The 20,355-nt window shown below is 45.0% G+C and overlaps 1 protein-coding gene across 1 annotated transcript in view; it reads left to right on the top strand.

The window, feature by feature from the left end:
• Positions 1 to 20,355, top strand: part of CACNA1H (calcium voltage-gated channel subunit alpha1 H) — a 174,583-nt gene that overhangs the window by 70,558 nt on the left and 83,670 nt on the right. The window contains exon 9 of the mRNA XM_080980107.1: positions 11,177 to 11,313. Within this exon, the coding sequence (XP_080836233.1) occupies positions 11,177 to 11,313 (137 nt within the window). The remainder of the gene's footprint in view (positions 1 to 11,176; positions 11,314 to 20,355) is intronic.

Below are 20,355 nucleotides of genomic sequence, written 5' to 3'. Positions count from 1 at the left end.
GATCCTGTTCACAACCAGAGGTACCACTGTAAATATATTTGGGAGGGGGAGTAATGATCTGATGCTAATTTTTGTGGTATTCCTACATTGTGGCCCGTCAAGGGTGCTCCTCAGCCAAAGCAATGCACACAACACATAGTAAACTATTTAATGTCAAAGCTGACACAGTCGTTCCTACAGCCCTGAACACCCACACACATCAATCTAGTATCTAGGCAGCTATTCCCAAATCCATGCCCTATGTAGCAGTTGCAGCAACAGGGAGCCATCTCCCCCTCCACCAATTTATGTAGCTTCTGCCGACAGGCTGCACGCACACACCCAGAGACTGTGCCTGCGTGGAAGCTGCCTCTGCTCTGCCCTTTTCAGTCCCCTCCTGGTTCTGGGAGACAGTGGTGCTGGTGAGGGAGGGGAAGCACCTAGCCCTTCACTTGCCTGACTTGCCTCTTCCTCCTTTTTTTTTAGCCATCCTATGCTCCAACCCTAAAGTTTCCCCTGCCTCTGACTCTTGCCTCCAAGCTAGTACTGTTGTTGTTGAGTCATTTAGTCGTGTCCGACTCTTCATGACCCCATGGACCAGAGCACACCAGGCACTCCTGTCTTCCACTGCCTCCCGCAGTTTAGTCAAACTCATGCTGGTAGCTTCGAGAACAATGTCCAACCATCTCGTCCTCTTCTCCTTGTGCCCTCCATCTTTCCCAACATCAGGGTCTTTTCCAGGGAGTCTTCTCTTCTCATAAGGTGGCCAAAGTATTGGAGCCTGAGCTTCAGGATCTGTCCTTCCAGTGAGCACTCAGGGCTGATTTCCTTCAAAATGGAGAGGTTTGATCTTCTTGCAGTCCATGGGACTCTCAAGAGTCTCCTCCAGCAGCATAATTAAAAAGCATCAATTCTTCGGTGATCAGCCTTCACCTGGAGCAGGAACTGACAAGCCACTCCAGTATCCCTGCCAAGAAAACTCCATGGACAAAGACAACAAGCTAGTACAGATCCCCACAAATCACTAGTCCCCTTCTCCCAAGTCAGACTGTGGTCCCCCGTCCCCCGGTGCACACTCATTGGCTTCCTGCCATCTAGCTCAGTAATTCCTACACGGACTGGCAGCAGCTATCCAGGGTTTCAGACAGGGATCTTTACCAGCCCCAACTCTGTGTGTGTGTGTGTTGTGTTGCAATATTTGGTGACGTGCAGATTTCAAAAGATGGCTGTGTTTGGGCTTTGCACTGTTGGTTTATTTATTTGGCACATTCATTTTTCTTGGAATATGTTAACTATTGTCTCAGAAAGTGTGAACTAGGTAGGCTCACCTCTCAAATGCAAACCAAATCAATTTTCTACCCTATCCTTAGAGAAAATACCTCTTTAGCCCAAAGGAAAATCTTGCACGTACTCAACATTTGGCAGTTGTGTTTTTTTTTCAGAATTCAACTGGTTTGAAGATTTCCCTGATTTCTGCTTTTTTTCTTTCTTCTCCAAATGACTTTTTCAGCCTGCATTTCGGAACAAGATGTTCCCTCTTTGAGCCTGAGAGAGTCTTTGACAGATAAGTCCTTGGAGAGGCCGGACTCTGAAAAGCCAACTCTTTCCTCTAAACGGTTCTGCTCATTTCACTGAGCTGAAGAAACTGTCCCCCCAAAAATTTCAGTCATCAGGATATAAAGTTTTCGCGGAGCTGTGAGAAAGAGGGTTGTTTTTCTCCTGGAGGCTGTTTGGCAGCTCTCAGCAGGCGCCTTTGAAATACAGATTCTTGTCCCTAATTGCCAAGCCTCTTTTGATATGATTGTGATTATTTGGGAGAACAGGGTCCTGTTATCTATTGAAGCTCCTTCAAATATACAGAGTGAGCAGCGTTGGCAAGAAATTATCCATACGAAAGAGCCAAAAACATTCTAAAACAATTAAGATTAACAGAAAAAGAGATGGAAGCACATCAATAGCTACATGTCTGGAGAGGCTTGCCAAAACAAGCATTTAAAATGGCCGCCGAAGAGCGTCAATACGCAGGGAGTTCCAAAGTGTAAGGGCTGCCACACTATTATCAATTTTCTTCAGGTGTGGAATGAATATTATGTGGCACCTGTGCCACTGCCAGTTCTGCAAGTCAAAGTGGTTCAGTGGGCACATCTGATGCCATCATGGCTGTCAACTTACAGATTTGAAAATAAGGGACCAGCAGCCTCGAAAATAAGGGATCAGCAGCCAAAATAAGGGATTTTGGCTTAGCTTATACAGAAGCTGCACTGGTTGGAGGGTATGCTAAGCAGCACATCGGGGCTGCCGTCGTCCTGGCGCGAGGAGTTCCATCGGCCCTTCCCCGCCCGAGAGGGGGGGAGAGAGAGAGACACTCTCACCCACGCCGCCCGTGAGCCCGGCATGAGGTGGTTGCGGCGGCGCCGCAGCGTCTGAGGCGCCGCCCTTCTGCATCCCTCCCCATCCCCTCCTCTTCCTCCTCCCTCAGGCCACCTCCTCAGCCACTGCCACCGCCGCTGCCACCTCCGGCTTCCCCTGGCAGCACGGCAGAAGTCTTGCAAGAGAGGGGCTGCCTGCCCGCCCACTGCCACCCGTCTCCTCACAATGCACCCCTGAGGGGGGAAAGGGAGAGACAGAGATGCGCAGCTCATGCACGCACTTTCTCTCGCTCTCTCGCAGCGGAGGACCCTGAGCCGCTGCTTCCCTCCCGAGGCAGGCAAGCATGAAACCTGGGAAATTTAAGGGACATCATCAGTAAGGGACAGCAGCTGGACACGGCACTGGGATAAGGGAGTTTCCCACCAAATAAGGGACGGTTGACAGCTATGGATGCCATACACAATCCCTCTCGCAAATTCTCAAGGCACCGCTGTGTTCCTTGCTATCTATTACAATAAGGTTATCCCAGGAGAGTGTGTTTGTGTTTGTGCGTTTATAGGTGTTGCAATTCCTCCAATAGCAAACTCAGATGGTGAGGGCTGAGAGCCTTGGTGCCAAAGCAAGCCCAATGGAAACAGAAGGGAAATGTCTGCAGAAATGTTCACACAACTGCCCCCTCCCCTTGCCAAACAAAAAACAAAACAAAACCCACCCACAGGAGTGTGGCAGTCAATAACCACAGAGTTAAAAGACGGAGTTAACTCTTTTTTGACAAAAACATGATCTCCACAGACTTGGGCTGAGTCTACACATATATTTAAAAAACGCTGTGAAAATGCTTTAAAAAAACGTTTTGAAATATATGTGGAATTGGCCGTTAGTTCACTAGCACCATCTAGTGACAGATTTGTATACTGCACTTAAAACATTATATTTGCAGCTGTATAGCTGAATCCTTGGTTGAGTGTCTGGCCTAATGACCACAGCAGTTCATTCCTGGCGGTCTTCCTCCATGAAAATCAGTTGGCGAGACTGAAAGTCCCTGCCTCCTCACAGCCGTCTAAATCCCCTCTGACCACTCATTGTTGTCCCACCACCCCTCCCCTGGCTCTGAGCCTTCTTCCCTTGATGGTTCCCCAGTCGGTTCTTCCAACCGTTCCTCTGCATCCAGCCAGTCCGTGACGCTAACACAGAGACAAACACACACGCCTCGCAACACACCTCACAAAGACCGAACATGCTCAGCAGCCATGAAAATGTTGGGAAAGTAAATGGGGAAACCATGATAGGGTGATGGAATACTTCAGTCCTGTTCAGCTAATATCCTGAGTTGGCTGACACGCTGAACAGTAGCACTCCTGTTATCGGGCAATGGTGTGATGCAACATTTTATTGCAGGCCGTGTGTGTGTGTGTGTGTGTGTGAAATATTCTCCCATGGCAGCTCAAGGGTTCCTCTGCATGAATTGCCTGCCTCTTACTCGCTGACTGTACTATTTAGTTGAGATCGCACAGTAGGAGTTGTGACATTTATAAGCAAAACAAACATCTGCAGGAGAGAGAATACGGAGCCGTCCAAAAGAAAGGAAAGAAAGAAGGAGAGGAGGAGGAGGAAGAAGGAGGACGAATAGCTACGCAGGGTGCTCTAATCTGAAAATGATCGTGTTCAGGAGGGTGAAATGAGGTGGCAATCAGTGGGACTGCTTATCAGCAGTGGCTACATCCATCAGGCTTCCTTAACTTGCTTGTTGTTGTTTAGTTGTTTAGTCGTGTCTGACTCTTCGTGACCCCATGGACCAGAGCACACCAGGCACTCCTGTCTTCCACTGCTTCCCACAGTTTGGTCAAACTCATGTTCGTAGCTTCGAGAACACTGTCCAACCATCTCATCCTCTGTCGTCCCCTTCTCCTTGTGCCCTCCATCTTTCCCAGCATCAGGGTCTTTTCCAGGGAGTCTTCTCTTCTCATGTGGCCAAAGTCTTGGAGCCTCAGCTTCAAGATCTGTCCTTCCAGTGAGCACTCAGGGCTGATTTCCTTAAGAATGGATACGTTTGATCTTCTTGCAGTCCATGGGACTCTCAAGAGTCTCCTCCAGCACCATAATTCAAAAGCATCAATTCTTTGGCGATCAGCCTTCTTTATGGTCCAGCTCTCACTGCCATACATCACTACTGGGAAAATCATAGCTTTAACTATACAGACCTTTGTTGGCAAGGTGATGTCTCTGTTTTTTAAGATGCTGTCTAGGTTTGTCATTGCTTTTCTCCCAAGAAGCAGGCGTCTTTTAATTTCGTGACTGCTGTCACCATCTGCAGTGATCATGGAGCCCAAGAAATTAAAATCTCTCACTGCCTCCATTTCTTCCCCTATTTGCCAGGAGGTGATGGGACCAGTGGCCATGATCTTCATTTTTTTGATGTTGAGCTTCAGATCATATTTTGCATATTTTGCCATTGGGTTGCGTTGCTGTTTTTATTTTTATTGGGTATTTTGTGGTTTTATATCTTGATTTTATTCTGTGAACCACCCTGAGACTCCCAGGTATAGGGCTGTATAATAATAATAATAATAATAATAATAATAATAATAATAATAATAAATTCCATCCAATTTGGTAGCTATCACTGCATCCTGTGGCTGGGAGTTCCATAGTTTACGCTGCGTGAAGAAGGACTTCCTTACATCCAATGGTCAGCTACATTGGATGTCTGTGAGTTCTAGCATTAGGATCGGGGGGAGGTTTCCCATGAGGGAATGTGGCTCACAGCCCCCTAAAAACTTCCCCACTCCTGATTTAGAGATTCCTGAAGGACGATCCCCTCTTCTTCCCCATTCCGTTTTCTGAGAAAGGCTCCGGCCTTCCCTTGAAAGATGAGTCGCTCAAAGTGGCGATCCACCCCGTTTCCCCGCAAATCCTCTTGTTATTGATGGGATCTGTGAACCGATGAACTCTTTGTTCTGGCTTGCCTCTCGGCTTCCATCCCACTTCCCTCCCTCCCTCCCACGGCAAAGGGTGCCAGAGAGAATCTCCATAAAAGTCTATTAGTCGGGATGAGAAATGGTTTGACAAAACAGATCCCCATAACCTCTCCTGAATCATCTTGGCAGTAATAGAGACTGTGTGTCCGTTTTTTGATTAAACATTTCCAGGGCTCCAGGAGTTGGAGGGAGTGAACAGTTGCAACCAATAGCAGACCCCAACCTGCACCTCTCCCCCCCCCAAAAAACCCCAGACTTTTGATATATCTGTTAGTCCAACAAAGTTGTTGCCCAGAAATGGAGGGTCCTCTTGTCATTGCTGCAAAATTGGCATACCCTCCAACATTTCTCCAATGAAATTATTCCATAATTATGATTTTATTATTCATACCCCACCCATCTGACTGCGTTGCCCCAGCCACTCTGGGCAGCTTCCAATATATACAAAAACATAATAAAACATTAAGCATTAAAAATAAACTCCCTATACAGGGCTGCCTTCAGATGTCTTCTTAAAATTCTATAGTTACTTATCTCCTTGGCTCAGGGGTCGCATAACTCCATACCTTCCAACATTTCTCCAATGAAAATAGGGACGTCCTAAGAAAAAACTACAGAGCCTAGGACTTGCCGATCAGAAGGTCGGCAGTTTGAATCCCCGCAACGGGGTGAGCTCCCGCTGCTCGGTCTCTGCTCCTGCCAACCTAGCAGTTTGAAAAGCACGTCAAAGTTCAAGTAGATAAATAGGTACCGCTCCGGCGGGAAGGTAAACGGCGTTTCCGTGTGCTGCTCTGGTTCGCCAGAAGCAGCTTAGTCATGCTGGCCACATGACCCAGAAGCTGTACGCCGGCTCCCTCGGCCAATAAAGCGAGATGAGCGCCGCAACCCCAGAGTCGGCCACAACTGGACCTAATGGTCAGGGGTCCCTTTACCTTTAAGGAAAAGCGGGACATTCCAGGATCAAATCAGAAACCAGGATGGTGTCTGTAAATCTGGGACTGTCCTTGGAAAATAGGGAGGAGGAGGAGGAGGAGGAGGAGGACTTGATATCCCGCCTTTCACTCCCTTTAAGGAGTCTCAAAGCAGCTAACAATCTCCTTTCCCTTCCTCCCCCACAACAAACACTCTGTGAGGTGAGTGAGGCTAAGAGACTTCAAAGAAGTGTAAGTAGTCCAAGGTCACCCAGCAGCTGCATGTGGAGGAGCGGGGAAGCGAACCTGGCTCACCAGATTACAAGTCCCCCTGCTCTTAACCACTACACCATGCTGGCTCCCTGGAGGCTTTTGTGATGTCAGCAAAGGGCCTGGAAATTGCCTTTTCTGGAAATGTTGTCGAAAACAAGGTCACCAAAATGAGGAGTTTGTGTTCCTCCTTTATAAGGGCCTTATCTACACTGTAATTTAAAGCAGGGTCAGACCTTTTGTCTCTCTCTCTCTCTCCAGAGCTCTCCCCATGAAAACTCACTCTTTACTACTGAATTGGAGCAAATGGCTGTCTGTGAAAAACCCAAATTGCTATTTGTTGTGCTTCAGCTTTAAAGAGCAGCTTTTTCACGGGGAAAGCTCAGGAGTGGGGGGGGGGAGAGAGAGCGCACTCAGTCACAGAGCTTTAAAGCGCAGACCGATGCCTGGAGAGCATGAGGTAAAAGGTAGGTGTGGATAAGCCCACCCTTGTGCTTCAAAATGTGTCCTCCCCTGAATTTTTCATTGGAGTTCCTAAGCGAAGTAATATGTACAGGAAGGCATATGCCAGGATAAATCATGCCTATAAGCAGTGCTTTTTTTCTTCTAGAAGAAAAGGTGCCAGTACTGCGTACCCTTGAATACACCCCCCCAAAAAAGGCACTGCGTATAAGTGCCTGTATCTGTGAAAATAATATGCAAAAAAATGCATTATATTAAGCAGAATTACTTTGGGGAAACATGTAGATTAGGCCTACAAAAAAATGTGTGTATTGGGAAAAAGTCACACTACAATGTTGATGAATTTTCCTGAGATCCTTTTTTAAAACACACACACACATGTGTGGAAATGTGGAAAACTAAATTCCAGGTTGGGGAAAAGGCAAAACTGGGGGATTTCTTCCATCCCTAGAGCTTCTAACCACTGCTGCCACCTAGCTTTAAAAGAGATTCAAGAGCCGCCCCTCTCCCAAGCCTCAGACCTGGTCCTTCAGTTCAGTTTCATCCAGAACACATCAGACAGTTAATCCCAGATCAATGGATCTAAAACTATGCTCCCTTATGCTGTGCTGTATAGCCTCGTCCCTGAAATCAGAATGCTCGCTTCTGAGATAATGAACATAGGATCTGAGTGCAAGGAACTATCTTAAGAAGGAAAAATAACTTTTGTCATTGCATCTATGGAGCTCGCCTTGTGCTCCTGCACATCTGTTTTAGGAAGCAGGAGGAAGCAAGCTTCTGCTCTTTGGGAGGAAGGCAAAAGCCAGAAGGGGTGTCCTTGGCGTTGCCCTCTCTCCCAGGAACAAATCTGCCCATCAATCATGGCCGAGGAGAGCGGTTCATATTGAAGAGTCTGCGTTCAAGAGGCTAACCCCCTAAGCAAGTCATTACATCTCCCTGCCATCACTCTCGCTCGCCGTTCATTGTTATCTGGACATCTAACGGGCTCATCTCTCCAGTGAGACCATTTTGCTTTGCGATTAAAATTGAGAGCCTCCCATCTCCTCCTCCTCCTTTTTCTCTATCCGTCTAATCGGGTTAGGAGCCATGGAGGTGTAATACATCTGACTGGGGGGCCCCCTTTTCCGAGGAAAAAAGGAGGCTTTAGATCTGTACGCCACAGGTAGACGCGTCTCATATGCGGCTCGCGCTGGTGATTCCTTCTCTTTGAGGGGAAGGTGGTAATTGATCTAATCCAGCCTGGCATAAGCGCCACTTGAAATAAGATTGCGCTTTGCTGAGTGGAGCCGAGAAATGGGAAGAGCAAAGATCAGAGCATCGTTACTTTGAGCGAGAGCCCTCAGAGATTAACAGGGAGAGGAGAGCCCCGCCCCTAAGAATCAGCCCTTGACATGACACATCTCGGAAAATGAAAGGGAAGGGAGCCCTTATCGACCATTAAACCGGCCAACTTAGGGTGAAGACAGGCGCCATATTGTACACAGTGGCGATTATAGAGACTGCTGGGAAGGAAGGCTGGGAGGCCAACAGCAGGTGGCGCCAGAGCCAAAGACAGGCATAGCCAACTCATTCTAGTTCTGCTCCCATCTTCCTCCCTGCTGAATTCTACACGGGCAACAGCGACAGCAAGGAGGAGGAAAGTAGCAGCCAGTGCAACTCTCTGGAGGGGGTGTAAGAATGAAGGCAGCAAAGTGGGGGCCGGCTGAGGGTAGTGTTGCAGTGGCCCAGTCACCATGGTGAATCAGCTTCCTCTGAATGTAACTTTTTAGTTTTCTGCACAAGCTCTGGAAGCAAGGGGCAGAGAACATTCCTACAAGCAAGTACAGTGGTACCTCAGGTTACAGATGCTTCAGGTTGCAGATGCTTCAGGTTACAGACTCCGCTAACCCAGAAATAGTACCTTGGGTTAAGAACTTTGCTTCAGGATGAGAACAGAAATTGTGCTCCAGTGGTGCAGTGGCAGCAGGAGGCCCCATTAGCTAAATTGGTGCTTCAGGTTAAGAACAGTTTCAGGTTAAGAACGGACCTCCAGAATGAATTAAGTTATTAACCCAAGGTACCACTGTAGCTGAATGGGGATGGGAGGGGGGTTGATTGGCTAGTGACTGTGATCTCACTCACCTGCAATACTGGGGCCTATGCCCCCATCCTAAATGCTAGATCTTATTGTTAAAATACGCCCTTGTTGCAAGGGTTTTGTTTTCTTCTAATATACCCAAGGGTAGTTGTTTTTCAAGTGATGCTTAAAAGCTAATGCATCATTCTCCTTAACCATGGTATTGATTCACCTCCTTGCCTGCATTACTAGCACTTTAAAGCCATTTAAACTATTTCCTGCAATTGGGAAGAGAAGTGGAATGGGATGGGGTGGGGTGGGGTGGGGTGCGGATGGAAAGCAGGAAGTCCTTACTAATCCATCCTGAGCCATAGCTCTAATCGCTTGAGTTGCTGTTGTTGTTTTGGTTTGTTGTTGTTTTTTAAGCTTCTCATTTAGCGATTACTTTCTTAGTCATGCGTAAGCCCTGGAAATCTAATATGGAAGCCAGTAATCCATTAGTTAAACAGATTTAGTTATACAAGGGGAGGGGGTTGTGTAGCTCGGGGAGTAAGTAATAGGTTCAATCTGCGCTACTGCATGAACACATGTAAACCATAAAGCTAAAAAAAATTTAAAAAGTGGACCTCCAGTGTTGCAACGTGAAAAGATTCTCCCTTTTAAAGATGCTCTATTCGAGAGGTAGACAGAGGTTCCTGTCAGATGTTGGAGACCTACAAATCCCATCATTCTTTACCACTGGCAGTGCTGGATTTAGGTATAAGCTAAACAAGCGATAGCTTAGGGCCCCACTCTCTTGGGGGCCATCAAAAAAATTAAAGGAAAAAAACTGGATGCACATTTCCAAAATATAAGATAAAAAACAAATAAAATAAAACCTACATACAGCAACAGCGTTTTGTGTTGTGTAGGCTCCTATGATGTAAGTAATGGGCCCTGTCTGCGAGCCTGTTCCCTAAAATATCACTGGTTTGCTCCTTTTATATATAGGATGCCTACATTCTGCATGGACTGGTTGTGCAAATGGTTTTATACACCTATTAGGTCCATAAATTACCATATAGCATATATTCAACACAAAAAACGACAATTAGTTGTTAACAAAGGACAGCTGGACATAGAAAGGGCCCCATTATCTTCAGTGGCTTAGGGCCCAAATCCGGCCCTGACCATTGGCCATGCTGCCTGGGGTTGATGAGAATCGCAGTCTGAAACATGGGTAGGCAAACTAAGGCCCGGGGGCCGGATTCAGCCCAATCGCCTTCTAAATCCGGCCTGCAGACAGTCCGGGAGTCAGCTTGTTTTTACATGAGTAGAATGTGTGCTTTTATTTAAAATGCATCGCTGGGTTATTTGTGGGGCATAGGAATTCATTCATTTTTTTCCCAGAAAATATAGTCTGGCTCCCCACAAGGTCTGAGGGACAGTGGACCAGCCCCCTGCTGAAAAAGTTTGCTGACCCCTTGTCTGAAACATCCGGTCATTTCAAGAGGGGCTTGTACCCCACAGCAGTGCCGTCCTGGAGCCCAAGGCAATTCTCCCAGTCAGCCTGCAGCCAACCTGCCCAAGATGGCCCCCATCTTTCTTCCCTTCAGTCTTCTTCCCCGCACACCTTGCTAAAAAACTCTTTTCCTGTCACCCGATGCTCAGTTATCCTGGCAACCTTCCAAACCCCCAGTCGCTGTTCATACCTCAGGGCAAGGGGGCAGGACAGTTACCTATCTTACATTGTCAATGGCCCTCAATGGGGCCATTGTTGCTTCTGTATTGTTTCTTAATGGCCCTAGCTTGGCCGGGTTGTTCTGCATAGGTGAGCTCAGGAATTCCTCTGCAGCTTGTATTTCTCCCTTCACATCCCAAATAATCAAAATTCTACAGTTTATTAATTTCTAGCGTTTAGGGGGGTGGAGTTCCCCCCACAATCCAATAACAATGTTTTGGGTACTTCTGCAAACACTGGGGCTCCCCCAGTCCAGCTGATACCTTCCTCTTTTACACGGATGGTGCAATTTGAGTTACAGAAGCAGCCGTGCTCAGAGAGGTGACTGCACTATTAGCAAATACAATCTTACTTGCAAATTGCAATAGATGAGAGCCTTTGCTTCACATACCAGGCTGCATCTTTCTCTCCTCCACCTCTTGAAAATGAGTGCGGCAATCAAGCAGCGATTGAAACTTCAGCTGGAGAACTGCATGCAAAAAAATGCTACTTAGCCAGTTTCATCACAAATTTGCAATGCTGTGCTCTGGGGCGGTCTTGCAATGCCCGGGGAGACGCTGTGCTTTGGTGATCTCTTGTATCTCTCCTGGTCCTGTGGGAAAGGACTGCAGAGAGTGAGCTGGTTCCCTAACTTGGAACTGAGAATGGCGCCCTGAACATGCTCACCAGTTTCATTCCAATAGCACAATATTCCAGGGAGATGTCACACTACGAACAAACTAACACAGCAAGGACTGAGCAAGTTGAAAGCAAGGTCTCACCTCAGTGGCTCCCAATATTCTGGATTGCTGATGTTGTTATTCCATCATGAATTTTTAAAACAGTAAAGGACCCCGGGACAGTTAAGTCCAATCAAAGGTGACTATGGGGCTGCGGCACTCATCTCGCTTTCAGACTGAGGGAGCCAGCGTTTGTCCACAGACAGCTTTCTGGGTCATGTGGCCAGCAGGACTAAACTGCTACTGGTGCACGGAGGACCGTGACGAATGCCAGAGCGCACGGAAACGCCATTTACCTTCCTGCCACAGCAGTACCTATTTATCTACTTGCACTGGCGTGCTTTCGAACTGCTAGGTTGGCAGGAGCTGGGACAGAGCAACGGGAGCTCACCCCGTCGTGGGGATTCGAACTGCCAACCTTCCGATCGGCAAGCCCAAGAGGCTCAGTGGTTTAGACCACAGCGCCACCTGCATCCCTCGAATATACCGTAAACACCACAAATATACGGTGTTTTGCTATGTGACATGAAAAATAGCTGCAACGAAACAAGACACTGGATTAGATCCAGATTTGGGCAACAGTCCTCACCTCACCTCCCTGGAAGTAAGCCCCACTTAATTTAATAATACTTCCTTCTGAATAGACATGGTTAGGACTGTGCCAGTGAGTTCCTCTTCAGTCCCATTGTTCTCTACAGACTAAGCCGTGACTAACCTAACCCCATTGGATCCAATCTGCTGAGTTGAGGAGCTTTCGTTCAAAGCTTACAATGTTTCATTCTCGCGCAGACCTAAGGATTTGTGATCAAGAGTCGTATCCAAAGTTAGACAGCAGGCCCGCTGAAATGAATGAATAGGACGGACTTAGGTTCCTTTAATGGGTCTTCTCTGAGTAATGCGCAGTTAGATAGGTTACTTCCAAGTAAGCTCTAGGGGAAAGCGTTCATTCAAAAGGCATGCATTCGTGAAAGTAGCATTATAATATAATATAATATAATATAATATAATATAATATAATATAATATAATATAATATAATATATAAAAATATGCATTATATTAAGGAAAATTGCTTTGTAAAAAGTGTTTGTTTGTTTATTTCAAAATTTATATGCCCCTTGATTGTAAAAAACAAACAAACCTCAAAGTAGTTTACAAAAAAAGAATAAAACCAAAACATTATTGCGGGGGGGGGGACAATTAAAACAACTACCGGTATTTAAAACGTTTGAAAAAAATGAAAACCAGCAATAAACTTAAAAACAAACCAGCCTATCTGGGTTTTTAGCAGGCATTGAAAAGAGTACAGTGAAGGCACCTGCCTGGTATCAATAGGAAGGGAGTTCCAAAGTTTACTTGAGAAAATTGCATGCAAACGTTAGGGGTGGAAATCCACACTTGGGCCAACCGATTTTTATGGGGGCTTGAAAAGGAAAACATTCCAAGATGATGCAGAAATGTGGAGACTGGAAAAATGAGAAAGTGGTGGACTCAGCCATTCTTAATTGTAAGCCCGGCTTTTCTTCTGAGTCTTTGGAGGCTCATTATCTCCGAATGTGAGCTGAATCTTGAGCCACATTTTTCTGGTAACTGCAGCCTCATGAGCTCCACACAGTCATCGGGTGCAATCATTTCCTTTGCTGTTTACTTCACCCGGCATTCGTACTGAGTTGGAAAACTGCGTAGGTTGCTGTGGTTCTAGATTCAGGTAGAATTGCTCATCTTCTAACACTGTGTATGCTATCAAATGCCAGCAGTGCCCTTCAGCTCTCTATATTGGACAAATAGGCCAAACCCTACGCTAAAGGATAAATGGACATAAATCTGACATCAGGAATCACAAGACAGAGAAACCAGTAGGAGAACACTTCAATCTCCCAGGACATTCTGTGCAGGATTTCAAAGTAGTTGTCTTATTACAAAAGAATTTCAGAAATAGACTGGAAAGAGAAGTTGCTGAACTATAACTTACTACCAAACTTAAAACCATGGAGAGACCTGGTCTGAAGAGAGACATTGGATTCTTATCTCATTATACATGATTAAGCTATTCTTGGCCATCTCATCCCTTGCTTTTTCCTGTAAGACCAATTGCAATTGTTAACAGTCGTCAACAGGTTTATCACACCTATCAGCCAATCACACATTTCCATCACCCTTCTGAGTAATACCCCTCCCCACCCTCTCACTATATATATATATATATATATATATATATATATATATTTAAATCATATTTATTAGAGTTTCCAATAATATAGAAATATAACAGAAAAGAAAAGATAGAATATATTTAGAGCCTTACTTTCGTTATCTTCTTTCTAGGACTCCCTCCTCCCCCTCCCGACTATATTCCCCTTTCATTAATTTGATTCCACAAGCTCTCACTCCCAATTTAAAGCTTAATATGTTTAACCCATTAACCAATTTAAATTATACAATCTTACCATCATCCCTCATCATTAACAGAAAAAGAAAAAAGATTTTTCCCCAAGATCCCTCTCACTATATATAAAGGTCTGGTGACTTCTGTTTCAGTGTATCTGAAGAAGTGTGCATGCACACAAAAGCTCATACCAAGAACAAACTTAGTTGGTCTCTAAGGTGCTACTAATGGGACGTGGGTGGCGCTGTGGGTTAAACCACAGAGCCTAGGACTTGCCAATCAGAAGGTTGGCGGTTCGAATCCCCACGACGGGGTGAGCTCCCGTTGCTCGGTCCCTGCTCCTGCCAACCTAGCAGTTCGAAACCACGTCAAAGGGCAAGTAGATAAATAGGTACCACTCTGGCGGGAAGGTAAACGGCATTTCCGTGCGCTGCTCTGGTTCGCCAGAAGCAGCTTAGTCATGCTGGCCACATGACCCAGAAGCTGTACGCCTGCTCCCTCGGCCAATAAAGCGAGATGAGCACCGCAACCCCAGAGTCGGCCATGACTGGACCTAATGGTCAGGGGTCCCTTTACCTTTAAGGTGCTACTGGACTTTTTTTTATTTTTTAAATATATATTTCAGGTTGCTGTGGGTTTACCTGGGCCACATTCACACCCTGCATTTAAAGCAGTATGATACTGCTATAAACAATCATGGCTTCCCCCAAGAGAATCCCAGGAAGTGTAGTTTGTTAAGGGTGCTGAGAGCTCTTACGAGACCCCCCCCCCCCATTCCCCCTCTCAGGGCTACAATTCCCAGATTGGCTTAACATTCAATCCTCTCCCCCCAGGGAATTCTGGGAACTGTAGCTCTGTGAGAGGAACATCTTCTAACACCTCTGAGAAGCCTTAACAAACTACCCAGCTGCACATCCTGGTCCCTTTGTTGTTCATCATCTTTATAAATGACTTGGATGAAGAAGTTGAGGGGTTGCTCATCAAATTTGCTGGAGACACCGAACTGGGTTGGGGTAGCTAATGCCTCAGAAGACAGAAGTGGGATTCAGGATGACCATAACAGATTGGAGAACTGGGCTGATACCAAGAAAATGAATTTCAACAGGGACAAATGTAAGGTCCTGCTCTTAGGCAGGAAGAACCAGATGCACAAATATAGGATGGGGAACACCTGGCTTGTCAGTACTACATGTAAAAATGCTCTTTAAGGCTGCATCAAAAGAAATATCATGTCGAGATCAAGGGAAGTAATATTACCACTCTAGTCTTCCTTGGTCAGACCACGCCTGGAATACGGTGTCCAATTCTGGGCACCGCAATTTAAGAAGGATGTTGACAAGCTGGAACGTGTGCAGGGGAGGGTGACCCAAGATGGTCAAGGGTCTGGAAACTAAGCCTTATGAGGAACGGTTGAGGGAGCTGTGTATGTTTTGCCTGGAAAAGAGGTGATAGGATAGCCATTTTCAAATATCAAAAGGGCTGTCACATGGAGGATGAAGCAAACTTGTTTTCTCCTGCTCTGGAAGATAGGATCAATGGCTTCAAGTTGCAAGAAAGGAGATTCTGAATAAGCATCGGGAAGAAATTTCTGACAGTACAAGTTATTTGACAGTGGAACAGACTCCCATAAGAGGTGATAGACTCTCCTTCCTTGGAGGATTTTAAGCAAAGGTTGGGTGGCCATCTGCCTGGAATTCTTTAGTTGGGATTCTTGCATAGTAGGGGGTTGGACCAAATTGGGATTTCAAGTTGTTGAGCTTTCTTTGCAAAATCTGCAAAAAAGAGAGAAATTTTAAAGCTTTTTTTTTGGGGGGGGAATTCACCAAACACTTCTGGAAACGATGCCTTATGAGGAACGGCTAAGGGAGCTGGGCATGTTTAGCCTGGAGAAGAGGAGGTTAAGGGGTGATATGATAGCCATGTTCAAATATATAAAAGGATGTCACATAGAGGAGGGAGAAAGGTTGTTTTCTGCTGCTCCAGAGAAGCGGACACGGAGCAATGGATCCAAACTACAAGAAAGAAGATTCCACCTAAACATTAGGAAGATCTTCCTGACAGTAAGAGCTGTTCGACAGTGGAATTTGCTGCCAAGGAGTGTGGTGGAGTCTCCTTCTTTGGAGGTCTTTAAGCAGAGGCTTGACAACCATATGTCAGGAGTGCTCTGATGGTGTTTCCTGCTTGGCAGGGGGTTGGACTCGATGGCCCTTGTGGTCTCTTCCAACTCTATGATTCTATGATTCTATGATTCTGATATGAGCTGCCATATGCCCGGGTTTTCCTGGACATTTTAACCTTTTCTCGAAACTTCCTCCCGGACACTATTTTTGACAGACGAATCTGGCTATGTCCAGGAGATTCCAGACATATGGCAGCCCTAGACTAAATGACCTTCAGGGTCCCTTCCAACTTTATAATTCTATGATTCTATACTATAAATTTAATGCTGTATCATACCATTTCAATCAGTTCTGTTTTTCCCCAAAAGGAATCCTAAGAAGTGTAGTTTGAATTCCATAGTTTAACTGTGCACCTTATGAAGAAGGGCTTTCTCTCTCTCATATATATATATATATACGGTTTTCAATTTAACAATATATAATCACATCATTATTATCCACTTTACCTCTCTGGCTCCCTAGACCCTATCGACTTCCCTCCCTCCTGTCTCTTGGCTTTCAAAATTGACTTTCATGTCATAGCATTTTATACATTTTCCAGTTCTATTTATCCTCATTACTAAATACCTTAAAATTTAAATAAATATAAAAAGGGTGAAAATCTCTCATTACAAGTCTTCAGACAACCCTGCTAGTGATGTTAATTGCTTACAATGTTCTTCCAAATATCGTATAAATTTACTCCAGTCCTTATGGAATACTTGATCGTGCTGGTTTCGGATTTTTCCCTTCAGCTTCACCAGTTCCGCAAAGTCCATCATTTTTGTCTTCTTGTCGATTGAAGAAGGGCTTTCTTCTCTCTGTCCTGAATTTATGTGAAAGAGAGATAGCACCATCCTGAGATGAAAGATGATAGATAGATAGATAGATAGATAGATAGATAGATGATAGATAGATAGATGATAGATAGATAGATGAGATAGATGATAGAGATTAGATAGATAGATAAGTAGATAGATGATAGATGGTATAGATAGATAGATGATAGATAGATAGATAGATAGATAGATAGATAGATGAGAGAGAGATGAGATGAGATAGATAGATCGATAGAGAGATGAGATAGATGATAGAGATATAGATGTTAGATAGATAGATAGATAGATGATAGATAGATAGATAGAGTGGTACCTCAGGTTAAGTACTTAATTCGTTCTGGAGGTCCGTACTTAACCTGAAACTGTTCTTAACCTGAAGCACCACTTTAGCTAATGGGGCCTCCCACTGCCGCCGCGCTGTCAGAGCACGATTTCTGTTCTCATCCTGAAGCAAAGTTCTTAACCTGAAGCACTATTTCTGGGTTAATGGAGTCTGTAACCTGAAGCGTATGTAACCTGAGGTACCACTGTAGATAGATAGATGATAGATAGATGATAGATAGATAGATAGATGATAGATAGATAGATAGATAGATAGATAGATAGATGATAGATAGATAGATAGATAGATGATAGATAGAGATAGATAGATAAGAGAGATAGATGATAGATAGATAAAAATGAGAGAGAGATGAGATGAGATGAGATGAGATGAGATGAGATGAGATGAGATGAGATAGATAGATAGATGAGACAGATGATAGAGATAGATAGATAAATAGATACATAGATAAGAGAGAGAGAGAAATGAGATAGATGAGATAGATGATAGAGATATAGATGATAGATGATAGATAGATAGATAGATAGATAGATAGATAGATAGATAGATGATAGATAGATGATGGAGAGAGAGAGAAAGAGAGAAATGAGATAGACGATAGATAGATGATAGATGATAGATAGATATAGATAGATAGATAGATAGATAGATAGATAGATAGATAGATGATAGATAGATAGATAGATGAGATAGATGATAGAGCTATAGATGGATAGATAGATGGGCCCACGGCACCCACAGTCACAGGGCCAAGCTGGCACTCCAGATAGAGAGATAGAGAGGGACTTCCAACTCAAGATAACACTTTATGTATTTGACAAAGTGAACTATTATTTGCCAAACTTTATTCCATAATAAATGTGTGTCTTTAAAAATGCTTCAATACACCTTGCTGTTTTCAGCTGCCTCTTAAATATTACACTTGTAATGCAGGCCTCACTCTGCCCTCTTTTTTGTGCATGGCTAGGTCTTTGCTACAGTACAGTATGACACTAGCCCCATAAATCAAACCCACTCACTTCCATTAAAAACAAATTTAAGGCGACAAACTCTTCTTCTAGGCTGTGCATTAATCCGAGTTACCTCCTGCTGCCTTTTGCAGGGTATGTGTGTGTGTGTGGCATTTTGTGCGTTTCCTCTCAAATTAAACGTGTCTTTTCCTCCGATCCTCTGTGTTTGTCGCCCTGATCCGCCATCTCTCAGATCTTGGCTAATGTGATAATGATCTCTCGTTATTTCCTGGCTATTAACATGCTGCCTAATGAGTGATGAAAATGGAGAGGGGAAGCTATTTTGAGGCAGGAGATGAGTCACGTACGGAAATGGGCAACCGAGATCCGTACACACGGTGGAAACGATACAGACTTCTGTTCTCTTGGAAAGTGAGCTGGGGCAGAGGTCTTCTGGTGGCTGCATGCTGACTCTGTGTCCTGGAGGATGGAGAAGTGGAACTCAGTGTGCGGTCTCTGCCCAAATCTTTAAGGCAATAATAATAATAATAATAATAATAATAATAATAATAATAATAATTTATTTGTACCCCACCCATCTGGCTGGGTTTCCCCAGCCACTCTGGGCAGCTTCCAACAAAGACAAAAAATACACTAAAATGTCACACATTAAAAACTTCCCTAAACAGGGCTGCCTTCAGATGTCTTCTAAGAGTCAGAGAGTTGTTTATTTCCTTGACATCTGATGGGAGGGTGTTGCACAGGGCGGGTGCCACCACCGAGAAGGCCCTCTGCCTGGTTCCCTGTAACTTCGCTTCTTGCAATGAGGGAACCGCCAGAAGGCCCTCAGCGCCGGACCTCAGTGTCCGGGCAGAACAATGGGGGTGGAGACGCTCCTTCAGGTATACTGGGTGCAAATCAGTATGGTGCATAGATGTCAAGGACTGGCAGACTGTTGGTGAATGTGCACCGAGGGAAGGGTTCCAGTTTATCTCCACAACAACCTTGTGAGGTAGGTTAGGCTAAGAGAGAGCGACTGGCCTAAGGTCCCACAGTGAGCTTCTTAGCTGAGTAGGGGGCTCTGTACTCAGGTATCCCTGGTCCTAGTCTGACATTCCTGCTATATCAATTCATATACAGTCATACCTCAGGTTACAGACGCTTCAGGTTGCGTTTTTTCAGGTTACGGACTGCCGAAACCCTGAAGTACCGGAACGGGTTACTTCCAGGTTCCGGCGGTCACGCATGCGCAGAAGCGCTAAATCGCGCTTTGCGCATGCGCAGAAGCACCGAATCGCAACCGCGCATGCGCAGAAGTGCCACTGCAGATTGCAAACGCTGCTGGTTGCGAATGTGCATCCTGCACAAATCACATTCGCGACCCGAGTGTCCACTGTGTTTTATACCTCACTCTTCGTTTTCCAGTTCTTACCATTAAGGGAAGAACCATACCTCAGTCGCAGAGCAAGCAAAAGGTCCTGCCTTAGGGGAAACTGTGTTTTTTCCAGCCTAACCTACCTCACAGGGTTGTCGTGAGTATTAAAGGTGATTTGTAGCAGGGGTAGGGGGTGAAATGGATTCTGCCAGGTGATGGTAAAGCCATGGAAATCTCGCCCTGTGGTTGCAGAATTTTGCCCAAAGCAAAGTGTGCCTAAACGATGCTCTTTATTAAGCATATCCATCTTTATCATTAAAAACAACAACTCATTTTCTGAAATTGATATAATTGCAGTTGATTTACAGGATAGAGATTCACAAACAGCACTGATTCCAAGAGAGCGTTCTGGTCGCAATGTACATTCCAACAGAGCAAAGCACAGTCCCAGCTGCCTGCAAAGCTCTTTAATTAGATAGCTTCTCTTTTCTCCCATCCATCAATCTGATCACGCGAGTTCATTTTACCATCATCAATCCCTTAAACTTTTCTTCAATTACCAGGGTCCTCTGGAGACGTCTGTTTATAGGGGAGCTCAATTCTTGCTCTTACAATTAAATTGCTAAATCGTTCTTGAAAACTCTTTGCCGACCTAATCTTTTATATAGCTGAATCAAAAAAGAAGAAGTGGATTTCGATGTAAATCAACTCCAGAGAAGGAAAACACTCGATAATTTGTTTCACTTTCCACCCAATAACTATTTTTCCAGGGCCAACAACATATGGTTGACTCTGGCATTCACATTTGGACATTTGTGTAGGACCGGCTCTACTGTTAG

The sequence above is a fragment of the Podarcis pityusensis genome (assembly GCF_964106645.2).
Source record: "Podarcis pityusensis genome assembly, chromosome: 14".
Lineage (NCBI taxonomy): Eukaryota > Metazoa > Chordata > Lepidosauria > Squamata > Lacertidae > Podarcis > Podarcis pityusensis.
Note: the sequence above shows the minus strand (reverse complement) of the source record. Positions and strands in the feature narration are given on the sequence as shown.